Source organism: Ptychodera flava, chromosome 21, assembly GCF_041260155.1.
Source record: "Ptychodera flava strain L36383 chromosome 21, AS_Pfla_20210202, whole genome shotgun sequence".
In the NCBI taxonomy this organism is placed as follows: domain Eukaryota; kingdom Metazoa; phylum Hemichordata; class Enteropneusta; family Ptychoderidae; genus Ptychodera; species Ptychodera flava.
Window position 1 is genome coordinate 7,459,921 of NC_091948.1, and position 20,825 is coordinate 7,480,745.

The following is a 20,825-nucleotide window of genomic DNA, read 5'->3' on the forward strand; positions in this document are numbered from 1 at the left end:
CTTTGACATGGCTCGAGTAATGGCACATGAAGGAAATAAATCGGTATCTCTTGTTCAATTGGCTCTGGATCTTGATCTAAAGTAGGATTATCAGTCACAAGTGGATTAGTAATGACCTTGTCCCCAGCAAGGTCGTTTCCAGAAGAAGGTGAATCCCTTCAAAAGGCAAAAAAGGCCTAATACCTAAAGTCACAGGTCCAGAAACAAGTCCGAAGACAAATAGACATTATGGAGAGGAACAGGAATAAAGTCATTGCAATCTACCCCCTTAATAAGAACTTTAGAACCTGAAAATGACTTTTCAGAAAACGGCAGGGTATCTGCCAACAAAAGAGACTGGGAAGCCCCGGTATCTCTTAAAATTTTGACAGGGGTAGCGGAAGAAAAATCACTAGAAAGTGATATAAAACCATCGTGAATAAATGGTTCGAAAATACCCATAATGCTATCTTGAGAAGAATTGACCTTGACCTCATTAATTGGGGATAAGAGGGGTTTAACCTCAGAAAATGTGTTGCACACATTATTAGACTCTAATTGAGTTGATGAAGAAATAAAGCCGGTTGGCTTAGATCCACTTTGACCACTTTGACCTTCACGTTTTCTTTTCAATTGAAACACTCTGACATTAAATGGCCGTCTTTCTTACAATAATTACAAGAAAGTGTACCGAACTGTTTGTCAGAAGGAGATTGAGACTTGGGATCTGATGATGTGGGAGTGTTACTTGAATTTTGTGAACTGTTGTCATTTGATTTTCTACTGTCCTTTGAGAAATTCTTGGATGAAAAGGAGGAGTTAAATTTACCTGCATTGTTTCTGTATGAAAAGGACTGGGATGGTTTGCTGAGAAATGAAGATTTGTGGGTCAATGAATAATCATCGGCCAAACGTGCAGCAACCTCTAATGTATCTGCCTTTTGTTCATTGATAAACGTCTTGATGTCACTCCGGATGCACCTTTTAAATTCCTCAATCAAAACAAGCTGTCGTAATTTGTCATAATTCTGACTGACCTTTTCAGAAGAACACCAACGATCAAACAGTTGTTCTTTTGTTCGAGCAAATTCAACATAAGTTTGATCCTTCACCTTCTCACAATCCCTAAATTTCTGACGGTACGCTTCAGGCACCAACTCATAGCCCTTGAGAATTAATTCCTTCACAGAATCATAATTTGAAGCCTGCTCTACTGACAATTGAATGTAAATTTCTCTGGCTTTACCCACCAAAGCACTCTGTAAAAGCATAGACCAGGACTCCTTAGGCCAGTTCAGACTCTGAGCAATTTTCTCAAAATGAAGGAAATATTTATCAACATCCTTTTCTTGGAAGGGGAACTAACCTGAAATGCTTAGTGATGTCAAACTTGTCTGAAGGGAAGAATTTTCCTGACTGTCCAAGCTCTAAACGTTTCATTTCTAATCTTTCCTGCCTGTCTTTCTCTCTCTGTCTTTCTTCCATTTCTAATTGCATTTGTATTTTTCTTTTTCTAATGCCTGTCTCTCTTTTTCCATTTGTAATTCTAGTTTCTTGATCTCCAAATTTGTCTGCAATTCTAATTCTAATTTTCTGAGTTCAGAGGTAGACTCGGGCTCATAATCTTTCAGGGTGGATTCCTCAAATTGGCCTAATCAACTAGATGTTTGGCAATACGGTACTGTATTTCCCTCTTGCGCATAGATCTTTTGACTTCTACTTTAAGGAAATTGGCCAGTGCAATGAGGTCGTCTTTCTGAGGGAATCAAATGTGTCCTGATCAAGGTCATCCATTTCCTCTGGTTTAAATTCCGCCATGATTAAATTTCGCTGAGTTCACAGTATACAGTAGTTTTGAAAAGGCTGTCAAAATGTTGTCAAACGGCTCAAATATTCGTCTCCGGACGAGCCCCCAATTTGTTACGTGCAGAGAAAACGAACAAAAGGGTGAACTCAGCAGTTTCCGTTTAAACAAAATTTATTACGAAAACAAAACTAATTGCTAAGTTAGGGACAGAGTACAAGCTTTAAAAGTGTACAGACTACTTATCTCAGCTGGGACGGCAAAGCTCCAGTCTCAGAGTTGTAACAGTCAGTTGGATGAATGAACAGTCCTTTGGCTTGCAGGCTTGAAGCTGCACAAAGACCACAATATAAATCCAGCGTTGACAGTGAAGGTCTTGAAAAGTCTTGAGAATGACTACTGCTGGAGTTTAGTAACACACAAGAGACACGATCCCAAAAGTCTGACTGGAAGCTGAGCACGTCCCTTTTATAAAGGCATATAAGAACAATCTAGAACTTTTATTGACATGCTAATTACTGTTCTAAAATTATCTCCTTACACAACTAATCAACTTTCCAGAACATTCCAAACATGACTAATTGAATTCAAGGTTGTGAGGTCATCAAGGGCAGTGACCTTGGAATGTTCTAGACTAATTGAACTCAGGTCATGATGAGTGTGGGGTAAATGACCTACATGACACATAGTTATTTCACAATAATCCAAACATGATACAAACAAAATCTAAGTCATATATTCATTAGCTGACTTATAGTTCAATTAGCTGTACCTTTTTTTGTATTTTTCTGATAATTTTGTTCCTTTGTAAAACACACTTTATTTCTTGTTCTACTTTCAAAATCATAACAATCTGTATGTGTTCAATGTTCAATATTATTATTGATAAGTGAGTTCTAGTCGAGACACTAATTCATCTGTCAATATGAATTAAATGGTCTTTCGCATTAGGAAGTCTGATAGTTTATATTTCAACATGATTTAAGAAGGAAAATAGAAATAAGGTCATTCAATTGAAGGAAAACTGTGAAAAGCTCGTCAAAGTTTCTTTTTAAAGGAAGATCGGTCGAGTCAAAAGTACGAACTACAAGGCTGTACCTATGTACGCCTATTGATTAAAAGATGGCTCCGTTCTAATTCATAATGTAGGCATAGTGCGCCCATTTAAATTACAGAGAATGGGAAAAATGGAGAATAGCTTTCAAAACTATACCATCGCTATCCGCATTACTTCACACATCCATTATCATTACTCCATGTGATATTGCATTTATTTTATTTTTTTGTCAGGAGTATGGCGAATAAAATATTTAGGAAAGAGTCCTATAACTCCAATCGCATGGTGAATTATTGTCATGGAAGAAATGAGGATACTAAATGAAAGGCCAGGGGCGATGTTCCAGTTAAACTATACATGTTATGTAAATGCGCTAACAATACTTCAGGGACATGGACATTATTCACTAATACGTTGAACTGTCGACGTCTCCCCCCGGAATTCGTCAATATACTAGTATTTATCATTATATGAAGTTTTTATTGAAATCTGACATGGGATGACAGTCGCTCCCAGTGAGGTCAGGGATCAGTATGCTTCGCTACAATCACCGTATGTAATACACAATTTTCCTTTTGTGTATGCCACCGAAGTCGTCTTCAGTGCAGCATCACATTTCTACCGATGGATTGAGAAATTCCACTTTCGCCAATTACATGGGATGTTTTTCCCCGCGAATAACAGTCATATTGTAATGTTGGTGAGGTCAAGATGCCACGTTTTCATATTTTTTTTTAACTTGCCGATTATGATTACCTGTAGATTAGCTTTCGTCGCACGCTCCTCTTGAAGAATCCGCTGCAGCCATTACAGGCGTATATCCCATAATGTTTGCCGCTGCTGACGTCACCGCACACCACGCAAGACAGCCCAGGGGTGCTGCGCTTGGCCGGCGTGTTGTTGTTGTTGATCAACGCCGAATTGAACGGGGACGGGTTCGTTGTCACTGTGGGTGTGAGGGGAGGCGACGAAACCGGCATATGTTGAGGAGGAGTAACTGAAACAGCAAAGACAAACACGACATGAAGATCAGCATGGCGCAGAGGGGTTTAAAATAGAAGTGGGAACAATCCAACCCTTCTATGGAAATTTGATGAAAATGAAGCCAACCAAATTCAGGTTACATATTTATAGTTACATTATTCGATAGGCGCATCTCTTTTTCCATACTGAGTTTTCATTTTATTAGTAACAGATATTTCACTTTCATCATAAGAGATTTACACTACCACGGAAGTCAAACTTGTCCCGCCAAAACTTATAACCTAGCTTAATTTGACTACAAAAAACAAACCGGCAATCGGAATCGAGTCATTGATAAAAAGACTGGGAAATATGTTCAATTTGTGACAACAATAGTGCGCTAAGCTTGAAGGCGAATAATTTCAGCCATTCAAAACGAAACCATCGCCGTAAACTTGCGCGAAAGACTGCTATCCGGATCATTTTTCAACTTTGATGGGAAAAAGAGATTTCATCACATAAATTACACCTACCGGACTGGTATTAACTTTGATATTGATAATTGAACGGTGACAGTGTGATATTTTCGAGCTACTTCGTCTGTGACGGGATGAATGCCCGATCTTGCTAAGCCATAAAAAGCCCCACCGTATAGAAATCATAAAAAACGAGCATGAATTTCGTGCAATATGGAAATTCTGTTGCAGTGGTTTTTATTGCTCACAGACATACCGATGTAGCTAGGATTTCTGAACTCCTAACACGATGGCAGCTTTAGAACAGAGTATATACTGTACGATGTTCGATAAGACACTAGGGAGGGGTCAATCCAAGATATTGTAAGTAGCAATATATCTTTGAATATGGCCAATGACCATGACGAAAAAAACAAGGACGGTATCAGCCCGGAGATAGATTTCATTTATTCTACAGTGTCGAAACTCTGTCCTGGTCAACAATTTAGAAAAACAAAGGAACAAAGGCGTGGTAACGGTACAAATCGATGACCGTCAGGCTGCAGATAAATTAATGTAAATCCGACGTACTTATACGTTTTGTGTGTGTGTGTGTGTGTGTGTGTGTGAGAGAGAGAGAGAGAGAGAGAGAGAGAGAGAGAGAGAGAGAGAGAGAGAGAGAGAGAGAGAGAGAGAGAGAGTATGAATGAATGAGCGTGTTGTGAATATCAACCAACTGATACCAATTCATCTGAAAGGAGGGGTTGCCACAGCAATGAGAAGAGACTGGCCCAACGGTAGACTGGGCTACATACGGGCTCAGACGTGAACAGTCGAGAAACACAGTTCTTGATCATGATTCAGGCGTTAGGCCAGAGTAACTAAATTCTTTGTTTTGCGTCCCCGCCCGCTTAGGTTTTTAAAGTTTTCATGAAAAACACACACTGTATTTGAATAGGAAATTTTAGGACATAAGCGCGTAGCTTTTTTGAACTAAAATTTTGTTACAATTTATTATTTGCTGCAATCAAATTACATTGTGTTAATTTTCTTGTGTGTGTTTTTCAGCTGCTTAGACGCGTACCTGTTCCCATTTAGAGTAGACGCAAAACAAAGAATTTATTACTTTGGCCTTATCATTGTTTTCTAAGTTCTTTTTTACTTTTAGTCAATATTTGGTATGTTGCAGGCACCACCTTTAAACGCTCTCCCTACCAAAACTTTTAGTTCGAGTTTTTTTGTTGGTTTTTTTTCAAAGAAAATGTGGTTGAGTCAGATCTCAATAAGGAAATGGGAGTGATGGGAGTAATGGGTTTAGGCGACATATGCAAACTTCAGAAAGCCCTTAAGATTAATTACTCGAGCACCAAGGACAGCATCGTAACAAAAGCGCAATGGATAGGCCTTTACATACAAACCATACAACAAACGACTCAACAAAAGAAAAAGTTAAAACGTTTAGTTTTAATGATGTACCCAGTGCTAATCATTTGTACTTTGGCATATTTCCTCAATGCCTTTAATTGACAATGTTGGTTTTCTTCGTGAATATACTCTGCGGGAACATTGTTGTGTGTCTAACAGAAAATATGGACGCTCAATGGTTGGAACGTAAGGTGCCCATGTGAGCGGTTGTGAATGGAAGATAATATGAGGACTCAATTGAAGAAATTGACGTGCGGTGGAAAGTTAAAACCGCCTTTATGCGGGAACAGCAAAACATCTCGGATAATGAAATGACATTATTGCATTTGCAGATTTGCGAGTGGTTATCTTGTGAATGAAGTGACGCTTCATAGATTGTGTTTAGATTGTGACAGACAGACAGACAGACAGACAGACAAACAGACAGACAGACAGACAGATAGAACAGAGAAAAAAAATTAACATGAGTCGAAAATACGAGGTCGGAAACACTCCGAAAGCAAAGAAAAAAGTAAAAAAACCAACCGTGTTATGGAAAGAATTAATTCCTTTCTCCTCTATAAGATCACAAACTGTTAAACCACACGCAATTATCGAGGAAGCATATTTCTATGTGAAGAGTAATAGGCGCCAACGCTTTTCAAACACGAAAATTTGGCTTGTGCGACTTTATAGTCTTCCCGGGCTCTTGTTTGACAACATTAACACTGTGCATTACGAATCCTCTTTACTACTCAATGAGATCAAGAAAAACCGTCCGCAAAAAAAGGCGTGTGTTGATTCCATGAAAAATAAAGCTCCCCAGAGTACGGAAAGGAGAGGTTTGAAACGGCTTGGCTAGTACATATATTTCAGGGTGTCTTCGATACATAATTTTTTTTTGAGCGCGGATATGGACATCCCATCACATTTGCGGTAATTTTGGCATTATACGTCATTTACTGTAGCAGATGGGACTCGATGTACAATACGGTCATACATTAGGAGTGCCTCGTCAATGCTTTTTTAGGGGAAGGTCATAAATCGTCATGCCTTTGCACAACACGCATCTCAAATTGAAGAGTGTCTGTTGTTGCCGCGCCAAGTGTTTTAATAAATGGGCTAAGTACTGTTTAACTGCGACGTCTAGGGCTGTGACATATGCTTTGTAAACTGTCCTGGGCTTTTATTAAGCCAGTGGACGCATATTCAAAAAAACCACGGCACATAAAGGAAAAAAAGACACACGAAAATAAGAGATCTTGTTTTCAAAACCGGTCCTAAAAAAAGTCTATACTGTCAGCTAATGGTAATAGCTATGGGTTTAAACATTACATTTTAAAATGACTTTTGAAACTGTGGATAAAACATCTGTCGTTCTTTTAGTTACCTACGCTTACACTGCCTGTTTACAAACAAAAATCAGTTTGAGTGAAATGTACAATACGAGCTCGTTTGTAGTTCACCAAAAAAGTACACTTCTAAGATCTACTGAAAAAAATGCATGTTGCGCGATCTGTATAATCACTAAAAGTATACCAAGAAGTTAAATCATAATTTTCCCGATGTCAAGAGGAAATAGAAAGTTGTTGAGCCTACGAAGATTGACAAAGAACAAATATCCAGCCTTTGAGGACCAACCCGACCATCAATTGCTACAGACATAGTTTTGCAGTTTCCTTGTTTTAATAACAATGCCACTTTACGGCAGCAGCCGTACAGGGTCTGATGACGTCACACGCCGTCATACTGACACCGATCGCAACACAGCAGTGGTTAGTAGTGCCGGTAATTCGACAAGATGCATCCTTAAAAACACGGATCTCCCCGATATCCATATTTTATGATCGCCATTGATATAACACTCGTATTAAAGAAACAGGGAGTCGGCCGTGATTTAACCGTCGAGGGAGGCGTTATCTATCTTATTCTTAATGTTTACTTTGATTCCTCGTAACCCGTTAAAACATTTATAAAGTCTGAATGATCCGACGACAAGCGAAAATGCCGTCGAACATTTCGCCTAATATGTATTCCTCGGTGTCTCTTTACGCCCTCATTAGCTCGTTCTCATCCCATCAACTATTCATCTGAATTTGTGTGATTTTAGTCAGTTCTGGCGTCTGCAATTAAAAAGTACCATGCACTCCTTCACCTCTGTGCTACGGGCATTGTTACTTCACGCATCAACTATCAGATTCGATGGGCGCCCTAATGGAAGTGAACAGGCGGGTAAGGGGGCTGTCTAGGCGCGTCAAGTAAAATCAAACGGGGCTTTTTCTCTTTTCGCTCGAGAGCTACTCAAGAGAAACTGCTAACCGTAAAGCAGTAACACAAAATAAACCGAGACTTCATCGATTGGACATTATCAAAGATGCCAGGCCTATCTGGCGAGCGAGCTAAGCGGCGTCTATATGTGATGAGAGCGTATTTGCCAATACAAGCTGAACGTCTTGCTAATGCTGGCTTGGCACCTGGACCAAACCTTCCACACGGCAGCCAATACAGCGTGTGTGTCTTGACTAATAGCTGACGCATATCGCCAACATAATGCGACAATTACCGACGAGATGGAAATAGCGTTTCTAGTGCTGTAATTATGCTGTGAAATAAACACAGACCATTTTACAAAGAACTGCATTTTTTACCTTTCAAGTTCCACTTTTTTACAGTGACCAGACTGTATTTCCCGTGCCCGCGTTCGTCCTCGTCCGTGCCACGCATTTCTCACTCCATGCCATCCGTGTCTCTTTGTCTCTGTCGTTCTGTCTGTCCGTCCGTCCGTCTGTCCGTCCGTCTGTCTGTCTGCCTATTTCTCTATACATGATAACATACACGAGCTTACGTCATACTCTCTACCTCGCACGTGTACATGTAACAATATTTAATTAAATTGTGTAATGTGATAAGCGTTCAACTGCCGTATGTCTAAAATAAAGCAGCGACACGTCATATCTGGGGACACATACGTAAAGGTACGTGTCGATCAAAATGTGAAAATTACTAGTAGGTTTCTATCCGGTAAAATTAGTACTTCACAGCAGTGAAAGTATAATTTATTAGAAGTATCCTGCGGTCAAACTAATATTTATACAGGGCTTACATGGTGAAATCTGCCGCAAAAGATTGCACAAAAGAAATAAAATCATTTCAGATCATTCGAAATAACTTTACACTGTTCAATCTTCATTTTGAACGAAAAATACAACGCGCCGGAAAGAGAGCACATCGCGACAAGGCTCCACCGCCCGACGGTCGTTTACATGTTATCGGCGGGTATAGAGGCGCAGTACAAGTAGCCCGAAGCGACCAAATCTCTCTATGAAATCAAGGAGGCCAAGCAATTCATTAGGAAGCCCTGTATTAAAAACTAATTCAATTATCCCTCTACGTTTTCTGTGTCTAGATTAATTTCTGCATCAAATCTTGATTTGATTTTCAACATTTTTATTTTGATTGTGACTCCATGTCGAGAGGGAGGTTAGCAGTCTAATGAAGGCGGCATTGTACGGTTCGGATTGTGTGTTTATTCGCTCTAGAAAGCACCATTTAGATTTGTTTGCTGTGTAATCTTTGCTAGCTGATATTACATCAGTTTCTATCGACATTTTCCATTGATCACTTCGCTCGGGCCTTTTCAGTCCAAAGCTTAATTTTTTCTCTCTATGTCCGTGTTGGAATGAGTCGATTTTCCCTTCACTTCAAACACGCTGTGCTCTGAGCTGTTTCACCGTCGGCGTTTCAATTTTAACCGTGTCAGGTGTGTACTCTCTCTCGGTAAACGCTAGTACTATCAATACCGTCCCCATTTCTTACATCGCTTCTGAGTACTTTATGAATCAGAAAAAAACATCTACCTACTTGGTACCTGTGGCGAGCTTTCTCTTTTATCGAATTTTGACTGAAAGTCGCGATTTCATGAAATCAATTTTTTTTCTTCACGCCTTTGTGTCTGTGTTATTCTCCCCTACACACCGATACCATGACCACGGGACACATTTCATCCGCCGATCTACAACGATCGACTTAATCTACAAAAATCGCTCTGTCTGACGAAAAACAAGATCTGTCTCAAAAAGTCAAATGGGATTCTAAGATTCAATGCCGGTGTTTCTTAAAACACTCGATGACAGATTTACACGGAATGGAATTGCTTGAATATTGCTTAAGTAACGGTTAAAAACTAGAGATCCTCTACATATCGATTCATGGTAAAGCTTTCATGTAACTTCATAGGGTATGAGACTGTCGGCGCTTCATTCCTCATTCTTTTGCATGTTCTCTGTGCCTTATCTATTGTTCTATCCGGGTGCTTCAAGCAATATCCGTTCCACCATTGATTGCTATTTTTCTGATACTTCACCGGCGTATCGAATGAAAGACCGAAAATTAAGTTATCTGTAAACGTTCTATGCGCGTGACAGCTGACCACTATGGAGCACTACTTGATTTCGTTATTTCCGACTTAATTCTATTGCCCGGGATCGCCGAGTAAAGTAAAAAAAAATGACGCGATGCAAATTATAGGCACGAGGAAAATTGGGTAGGCGCTGATACTTGATACAAAAAATATGTCCAAAATTGAAACAGCAATATAAGGTAGATTGATACAGTAGTGTGTAGGCTTGTATACAGCACTTCAAGATAATGGTATTGTTGATTTCCGGGCCAATTTCCTTTTGTGGCGGTGACGACAGAGGGGAGGGGAAAGTGAGAGAGTAAATGAAATCAACATTATTGAAATGTACAACCCACCTTCAGATATGGTCTCAACTGATGAAATCTCTATACGGCATATTAGTGTTATCCCGTTTTCAATGAAATCCTCTTGCAAGTGTCATTGCTAATCGACTCCCAATCTCCACTCACTAATATTATTAAGAATCTAATATTAAATCCCTCAATTGTGTTAAATTTCCCGACCAGCACATAGGAGGGAATTATCGACACCACTTGTGTCCAAACAGCGCGCAATAATTTGACCAGTATTGAATTATGACAACCGTGCAGCGACAGACATTATATATACGGCGTGTATATTAAAAAAGCGAGTTTTTTAAGAGATGAGAGTGATGGTTGATCGCGAGGTGAGAGAAAACTGGCACTAAATGGCGTGCAGATTTGGCGCCAAAAACCTATATAGTGTCCGTTGAATATGTCTTTCTCGGCCAGAGTGCAACTATCTGTACCGAGACTATTTGGAATGAAGATGAGCCAACTACTGGTATATGAGAAATGAAGATGGAGTAATGAAGTGTAAAAACGTCATACTCTATAGACGACGTTTAAAGTACAATAGTGTCATTTTTGCCGATGAAAGCCGACTCGCGCGAACAAAAACTTTCTCGTCAAATACCGCAACATGCTTTGATAAGGGCGAGACTTTACGACCAATTTGCACGGAGTCTTTATGACTGTTACATTCGACGTGGCTAATGTGACTTACAAGGATGGGGCAACATATATTGATATCTCGATGCTTTGGTAGTCAGGAAGACATATGTGATGTGAAAGCTTAATACCGGGTATTAGATCGAGCTTTGTCATTCCTGATCCGAACAGACACACCTATTGAGTGTATTTCCTGTGGCTTCCCACCGCTGTCGCGTTTTAAAAGGCTTTTCAAGCGGACAGGCGTCCCCAAAACTGCCCGGTGACAGGAACCAGCGAGTTGCCGTTGTCGGCAAAGACGTTTTTTTCTCCCTCTCTCTCTTCCCGCCTCAACCCCATCCTTCCACAGGATTTTCACTTCTACGGCTGGCAACAATGCTGTGATAGTCGGTGTATGGTGCATACCGAATGAAAACTGCGCATTATTATTTCATAAGAACAAAAGCAGCTGTTTTCCAATTGAGCCGGTCACTTGAAATTCTCGCATGGCTAAAATACGACAAATTGGAAAGCGATCTATTGAAGTATCATCGGCAGTCAATAGCAGATGAATCGATATCGAAAATTAAACCACCTTAAATGCCTGTATCCGCACTTTTAATATCGTCGATCATTAAAAATTTAATATTTTTTGCCGATGACAAAATGTATCCGCAGACAACCATAGCAATGCTTTGATGAAGTTCCCTATGCTGTAAGCTTCCCTTGATTGGAATAGAGATGAGATGACTCTGTACACGCGTAGCAATGGGCGTGCAGCCCTGTTAATACACTCCCCGAAAAGCTTTCTCACACAGACACAGACGCAGAAGAAAAAAAGAGCAAAACACGAAGTTAAAAAAGTGATGTCAGTGGCCTCTAATTTGACTAATGGCGATTACCTGGGACGTCTATGCGACTCAAACGCATCCATGCAACCAAATGAAAAGAAATCTAGCTTCAAGGATTCGTTTAAATTTCGCCGAAAACACCATCAATGTAATGAGAATAGGGAGAAACGATTATCAACGTTATTGTGGGCTATGGCTAAGGCCTTGCTAATCCCGCGCTCGGATTTACAAAGATTAAACTACCCCACCATCCGCGATGATAGAATTTGAAAACCAACAGTTCACGGGGAAATTGTAAGACACGAAAAAGGCAATAGCAATTTCTTGTTAGACTAACATCTGTTAGATATTCCGGGCGGTAATGCGACAGAATCCCGTCCGACTCCCATTCTGCAGGAGAGAATGGCGTGTTGTCTTTTTTTTTGCTGACATGCCGTATGGGGAATGTTGAACTCTGAACAAGAAGGCGCACCGGTTTTTTTTTTATGTCGGACCAATGCATCAAACACAAACTTTTTCCCACTTGTCGAGCGTCGGAAAATAGTAATTAGAAACGCCGGTAGTGAATATATATACGCCAATTATAAGGTCTACTGTAACCTTAAGGAATAAAAAAATGGTTTGGTTTCACGGTTTCGAGCATTCTGACCTTATCACGGGAAAGGTTGGGCTTACCTGTCACAATGTCCATGTTTTCGGGTTCCATCGCTGACAAGATGCAAGCTTAGTTTTACAACCGACTGATGAACAGCTCCAAAAACCTGACTGATTATATAGATAACGGTAGACTCAGCCACATAAGCGACAAAACGCTCTTGAGTTCAATACAGCATGGGCCAATCAAACAACACGTCTCATGTGACTTCAATTACACCTGTTCATTATGGAGCTCTCTCATTGGTTGTTGTCGTGATACTTGACAGCTTAACTGCATGTGACATGGTTTACATTTACTGTAACATTAACTATTTCAATAAGTCGCTATTTATTAGACTAATCAGGCGACAATGTAACACCACCAAAGAACACATTGGTGGCAACAGTAAGTTCAAAAAGCCTCCAAAAACTCACTTTTTTTGAATGATGAAATCCAACATGACGGGCTAAGACCGAGGCAAGTAGACATTATCAGACTCCAGTCTCTTTGACGGATCGGGGAATGAAGTAGAGTAATAAAACCCGTATGATAATACGGTAAGTGAGTACCGCCTATCACATGTTAGGTATAAAACCTGGTGTCGGTGTACCGCCTACGAAAAAGAAGATCGACCTATTGGACTGTGGCGTGTTCAAAGCCAGAATGTCACAGCACAAAACGGACATCGAGCCCATCTTGTCGCGCATTTGACGAGGCAGTAAAAATGACACAAACAGAACATGAATGGAAAGACACTGAAGACTTCAAGGAAGAAAACAAACAAAAAGCAAAAACTGTAAATAGAAGGTTGGTGTTGGCCTCACGTAACGGCTCTGGGGCGACTAATTTCTCAGCGTTTGTCATTATTAAAGATGTGTTCTTTGACTATATATATATACACCATGTTGATACTATATATGCGATATTAGAGAGAGTGAGACTATTTTAAGGCTCTCCAATGAATTAATACATCAATTAATTAAGCGTTAATAATGGGCGCAGGTCAGATTCCTTTATTATTGACAATTTGAACGTTAAATGTTAATTCGTCACAGAATGGCGCCTCGAAATAATCTCTACATGTATACGTTCCAGCAAATACCCACTCTAATGACAGGTTCGATTTGCCCGTCAATAAAGCCAGGCCTTCGTGTTCTAGCTCGGTGATGCACCTGCCTATTCCACATTTTCCAACGAAACAAAATTGCCTGTAGGAATACAGAACAGTGACTTTCATTTTTTGCAGATATTATAAAATATAAATGTTTAAGAAGTCAGGCGGTGTGTTCCTCATCGCTCCGAAGATCATCTTACCAGTGTATCGACCTGTTGGAATGATAGCCTGCGCGTTGTTGCCAGGGTCAACGGGGTGATGTAGATTTGATGACCTTCTTACAGATAGTAACCACTACGCGATAAAGAAACACCGACACCTGAAATTGACACATCTCAAAGTTCTCGTGAAGAAGCACCTCTTACAGATGAGGGCATGAGGGGAAGAGGGCGCGAGAGGGTGGAGATAGGGAACACACAATCGATTTGCTGTTGAGTAGACTGACTCCACGACTCCGATTGAAGTTGTATTTCTGAAAGAACTCGTTCACTTTGCACCTTGTTTCCATGATCGAGATAAGAAATTTAAGAGAATGATCGGAATGGACGATTTTTCTGTACAGTACAACCGCGCTTCACAAACACTCCTTTGTGTAATCCTGGGAGGGCACAGCGTAGACTCTTTGAGTTTCTTCATCAACAAATAGCGCAAAACTCGACTCACCTCTGCTATTCGGCAAATTTTAGACACAGTGGTGAGGATCAAAGCGTAGTATAAGTCGTTCATGCACTGATACTCACCGTGTTTCAATTACCATATACGTGACAATTTCCAAAAAGAGAGATGAAATTGGCATCGCAAAAAAAAAGAAATAAAAATTCTCGTTTGCAAAAATATACAAATGCGCTTGGGAGAAAGTTTTCAAATATGAGAAACGGCCTCCTAAACTTACAAAAACGGCAAAAGTAGTGTTATTTTAGCTCGACAAGTGCCGTCGTTATGATCTCTTGAAAACTAATTGCTACGATGTAGATATTTGTAACAAAAAGTAAAACACGTTTGTTCTTCATGACGTCAACGGGGAATGGGAAATGATGGTGGAGTCTTTTTTTGGTGTGTTTTGGTTCTTTTTCTTCGTAGAAACTTACAGAAAATGTGGCAAAAAGCTGAGATTTTTTTAAGCTATCACGGCAGTTCTCTCATGAAAGGTGGGTTCATGGTGTTCTCGGTCGTATTGCCGTGTAGTCCATGGGATCAGATGAACATATATAAGTTTGAGTCTATGTAGTTGGGGGTTTTTTAGTCGATGCACGAAAATCTTTGTTCAAAGCAATGAACTTTGAAAAATCTCCTACAACAGATATAGCTCGTTTTTGACTCCATGAACGTTGGAGTCAAGTTATCTTCGTAGAGCGTAGAGATGAACTCGACTGTGAGACGTCGTTTCGTGTTGTTTTGGCATTAAATTTACGGTAGTTGCGAGAGACGGCTGAAATTATCCATATCGAAGTGCGAAGATGAGGTCACAGAGAGTATTTGACGCGCACGTTCTGGCTTTTCAGCAGCGAGTCACGATCGTAGCAAGGAGTTGGAAAATATAATCAGCCGGGCAACAGAGGCGTGACTGTTTTTTCCGTGCATCACTTTCGTAGACGGCGCGCGCGCAATACATCGAGAGCGTGTTGAATCAAAGCGTTATCAGCAGACGTCCGTTCTTCGGTGTAAAGTGTGCACGATACCGGCAAGTCTGTCCGTAATATAGTGCTACTACATAGGCACAGCGCCCGCCGTATGACACCACCACTGCAGTGTACGAAGCACCTCCTTGAATAGCGACCAACGGCTTCAATAATATCACGATGATTGTACGAGCCAACAAGATGTCGGTGCAAGGCGAACAGCTGCCGTAAGACCTCCCCAGAACATGAAATATAATAAAGAACAGATTAGCGAACATTTTTCTGCTTTGCGTGTTCCATTATCGATATGCAGCGGGTTGTTTAACGAATGACTTGTCACAGACTAGGTTTTAATCTTTTGACCAACTCTACTGTTTTGTTGGTGCTCTTTGATGCCTGCATCGTCAATATTGAGTCAAATGGTCGCCTAGCAACACCTCTTGAAGCATCCATCTGCTTTGCAGACGCTGTCCCCGAAAAACCGTGAGAAAGTTGACGGCACAGCGACATCGCCATTCCCTTCCCAAAAAGCACTATCGGTCGAACTGTAACAGTCCATGGAGGATGGACAACACAGTAAAGTGTTCCTATCGAAAAAAAACTTTCTCGATTTACCATACACAAAATGGTCAATAAGCTTCGCTACTTGTATGTAATCTTCATTACTGCCATGAAAAAACATTAATAGATAAAACACAACAAACATTAAGATGGCTAGATGTACTCAAAATATAAAGTTGCGTCGATAGATCATAACTGTCCATGTCGCTTTGCGCCAGTACTATTCTTCCCCACAATGACCCATTCTTACAAACAATGATCACCAGGGGAACAATAACGACGCGCGTGGGCACCACGTGGCTGAGAACTTCTTTTTGGCGCCTTCGTGAAAGTGCACATGAAATTAAACTTTAAAGCGGACTTATCACACGTGATACACAACAGTAAAATTTGCTCCTATCAAACTTGGTGCATGCTCTTTGCTTAACAATGACGTTTTGCAAACTATTGCACCTTTCATTTTTCGGCAGATTGTGTTCCGAACAAGTTATGCATTGTGGCTCCACAGATAGTTCATATACCGCCAGTTTAGATAAGCCACAAAAAGCGCTAGCTGTCTTCAAAAAACATGAAAAGGGGAAATGTCCTTCCCATGAAAAATTGGGGGCTGTTGACTTAGCTAATCGATGGCGATTATATCGCCCTTTAAAACCAACAAGTGCCGCGGAAAAGTAGGTTACGTCATGGCTGCCAATATGTGACTGAACAAGGTAAAGCAATGCAAAAGATTGTGGCCAATCAGATCATGCGGCAGATCATGCGATACCCATGCAATATGTAAAGAGAAATATTCATCACTCAGCATATGACCACCCGGTTTCCATTTTTAAAAAATTCTTTAGGATCTGATCGAGTTTCGAACTATCGACATTTTACGGGGCAAGAGTTTTAGGGTAATAACCACTGGCACGCCTTTCGTTCAACTTCCGAACGCCGTTTTCCGAATATAGTTGGACACAGCGCGCAAAAAAATGATCTCGATACAGAAATATTTGCATGACTATTTCCATTGCCACAGTAATGCTTGTTTTGAGCGGTGATAGCCACGTGATAATATGAAGATAAAATACAGGTATTAGGATGTTGCTCTTCTTCACGAAGGGAAGCACAATGTTCACCAAACGCGACGCAAAAATCTCATTTCAATGCTCTCTACTGAGAGAAATTAGCGTTATCGAGGTCAAAACGCGGGTAGCACCCTAATTGCGATTCGAATATTGTAAAATTGGATTCCATAATTTGAAGTTCATAGGAGTACATCCCGAGTTGTCTCAATTTCTATCTCATCACTAGAACCCACACTAATCGCTAGAACGCTCATCTCGCATCTGTAAAATCTTTTCTGCAATGCAATGACATATCCTATTACGAACGCTGCTCTGTAAGTTTTATTCTTGTTTTTCACACATTAAGTTGTTTTTATCCCTTTACCAAAGCATTATTACATTGTCAAAGCTTTCCATCACTCTGACGGAAGAGTGTACTTATATTCCCATAAAAACATATTTCCTCCGGGCGATAACAGACCAATGAAAGCACAGCGTCTTCAATTAGATAAAGAAAAATATCGCACCTCCGCGAATTCCATCAAAGTTTTCTTAAAGAGCTTTTGGAAATCTTATTATTTTAGCTGATTCTTAAGTTGCTTCTTTTTACCTCTGTTAAATGAGTGTCATTCATCCCCGCACGTTTGTCAGAATTATATGGCCAGGGAGATATATTACCGTCTGTTTCAGAGCAGCTCTTCTACTTTGTAACGAGATGTAAGTTTTGTCTGCTTATGCAGACTCTGAAACACACCAAACGTGTCCTACTCTACTAAACATTATCAAGAAAAATAACGACACAAGACAGATATTGCATCTGTTCAAATATTATTCATATGTCACGTGACCTTTTCTGACCTTTCTAATCATGACCTTTGAAAGCGAAGACAGAACGCAGGCTCGTTTACTCCTATGGTCTTCCCCTCCGCCCAAAAATTATCGAACAAAATCGATCACCTGAACAACCTTTTTACACGTAGACGTTTGCGCCAGAATGAAGTTTGACAATATCATTTTCGACTGAAATTGAACAAAAACATTATCGGCCTGGTTCTACGGAAAGAGTTTTTTGGTGTGTACAGAGGGATTAGAAGCGGCAAAGATTTAAACACAGATAATTGCTATGCGGTAAAGTGAAACCTGGCAGATACTGGAAGTCAATATATTGATGGATAAAGAAAAAGATACGGGGAATGATTTCATCCACATATTGGTGTCAATAAATTTTTAGGTCAATACCGAAGACAAGGGGGCGCATCTACATATGCGTTGAATATTACAAGTAACTGCTCACTTTTGTAATCTGTAATCATAGAAGATGTCAGCCTCGTTGTCCATTACTTTAATAGTTGCATTTAATCAGATAGTTTTCAACGTGTTGTACTCGCCCATAGTCGCGAAAGCCTTTCCATGACAATTTATGATATGTTCATTGTGTAGCCAGGGGGGAATGTACCACGACTAGATTAAAATAATATCCCCAAACCACGGATTAGTATAGCTTTTAGTGAGCTAGCAGCCCAAGCTCCAACTCTGACACATCTCAGGGAGCTAGTACAGCACAAAAAGGGAAAGAAAAAAATGAAAATATGAAAAAAATGGCAGACGATGCCAGTCAGATTAATCATTTCAAAAGATTACAGAATCTGATGATCCGTGGGAAGGTAAAATTAATTCGGGGGTTTTCCATGTTATTAAGGTACAGATTCTATGCCTGATCGCCAATGGTGTTGAATGCCTGGCTTATGGAGTGTTTGCCAAGTCTTAGAAAGAAAAGACCCAGTTAATTAATTTGTGACAGATCGTGATTAAAGATTAAGAAAGTCTTTCTCCTGTTTGAAATGATAAAAAGAATTCCCGACAGATAATAAAGAAGCATGATTCAGACCAGGAAAGAAAACAGGAAGACAGACATAGTCTCACAAAAATTACTTTCCTTCGTAAAATGTCAAATGCTAGTTGGAGATTCATTACGAACTGTTGATACCATTCCCGATGTTACTAATTATCACAGTGTCGTATTTTAACGCCGCCGATAATATCAAAATGATAGAAATTGTACCGACGTTGTGAATTGGCGGGAAACTTAAATTTTCGAGAGCACCAGTAATAATATATGTCCATGCGACGATGAGGCAAAAGTAACTTTCTGTGTCGCATATAATAACATTGCCTTGCTTCATAGTATATATATATATATATATATATATATATATATATATATATATATATATATATATATATATATATATATATATATATATAATATATACAATATATACAATATATTCATATATCATATTATATATGTGTATATATTATATATATATATATATATATAATAGAGAGAGAGAGAGAGAGAGAGAGAGAGAGAGAGAGAGAGAGAGAGAGAGAGAGAGAGAGAGAGAGAGAAAGAGAGTTTGTGTGATAGAGAGAGAGAAGGGGAGAGGGAGAGAGATATCTGTATACAGTACTATTACTTTGTACAAAAAGTAAATCGATTCGTGTCATTGCACACACACATTCTCTCTCTCTCTCTCTCTCTCTCTCTCTCTCTCTCTCTCTCTCTCTCTCTCTCTCTCTCTCTCTCTCTCTCTCTCTCTCTCTCTCTCAACATAACTTACTTCAAGTACAAAGCAATATACACACATACACATGCACACATACATATATTGACACACATATATTATATGTATATCTATATATGTGTGTGTCACTGTTACATGAATTTGTGTATCTATATGAACACTAATTTGTTTATTAATATGTATTTATTCTTTCATTAAGTACATGTACACTGTAGACGACTTCAATTCAGTACAAACATTACTACTTGGACAAATCCTCGTCGGAAAAAAAGAGTATTTGTCATCGTTAATACCTGCAAACTTGCCTGATTGATTTTGCAATTTAAGAAAGGTTTGGTATTCTGACTTGATATTCCAAGATTAAACACGTAACATATAGATGTGTACAAATATATAAAATACGAAGAAAGTGAAACGGAAAATAAATGCTGTAAAACGAGGATAACTGGTTGAAAAAGCGTGCAGAATTTGGGGATGAACGACACAATATGATGTACTAGTACAAATCACACGAGAGTCAACGAGAGCGAGTTTTCAATAAAGATCGTGCGTGTAACAATTTCTGTATATGTCTTTCAATATACTCCGATTGTAGAGCACGATGCACTTTTTAGGTTCAGATTAAGCGTCGTAATTATAATGAAAGCGTTCCAGCAGCTGTTGTAGATATAATTTGAAAACCTTAAATTTACATAAGGTCACGGGGTCGGCAAGTTTCGGCACTTGATGAAGATAACGACGCGAGCCTATCGACATCGGCGAACGGCACACTTTTCCTGTGTTAACAAGAGATTATCGCTTGTTGATATGTAAATAGTGTATACCGTAGCTCCCGGGTTATCTTATAGAAATACCTCTATAGTGTAAACGTGGCACACTCAATATTAGGATGGAAAAAACAAACACCAGGTTGTAAATCATTGTGTCCAGAATTGATTATTCCCATTTTGAAAAATTTGTGTTACATTACTGTTACGTGCTGTGAACTTTGAAAGGATGGTGGAGGGTTTAGGAGAGGAGGAGGAGCGAGAGCGAGACTAAAAACGATTGACACGAGAGAGAGAGAGAGACAGGCTGGGGATATGTACGTTGTCAGACGGGAAACGTCAGGAAAGGAAAAGTATTATAGCGAACCGAGTCAAAGCTTGTAGTAAAAATAGGATTTGAAACAAAAGAGAAAAAAGTATAATGAACATAAAAATGAGAAAGAGAAAAAGGGCTGACAGATCAAACTTCAGACGAAGATATAGCAGACCAACCAACGAACTATCAGACTGTGATAAGTACAGATACTGGTACACACGGGATAGAATAGCGGCGAAGAAACATGTTGCTGAATAAACTATGAAAAGAAGGATGTGGTTTATGGGACGAAGC

The 20,825-nt window shown here is 39.7% G+C and overlaps 1 protein-coding gene across 2 annotated transcripts in view; it reads right to left on the minus strand.

Moving 5' to 3' along the window:
• The window catches only part of LOC139121264 (photoreceptor-specific nuclear receptor-like), a 34,208-nt gene extending 21,551 nt beyond the window's left edge, over positions 1-12,657 (minus strand). The window contains exons 1-2 of one of the 2 annotated variants that reach the window (XM_070685999.1): positions 12,559-12,657; positions 3,597-3,837 (exon numbers count right to left, since the gene is read on the minus strand). In XM_070685999.1, coding sequence (XP_070542100.1) covers positions 3,597-3,837; positions 12,559-12,589 — 272 coding nt within the window. In that variant the 5' untranslated portion in view covers positions 12,590-12,657. Of the gene's footprint in view, positions 1-3,596; positions 3,838-8,310; positions 8,444-12,558 lie in introns of those variants that run through there. The other variant, XM_070685998.1, reaches the window with a different exon arrangement.
• Positions 12,658-20,825: the final 8,168 nt, after the last annotated feature.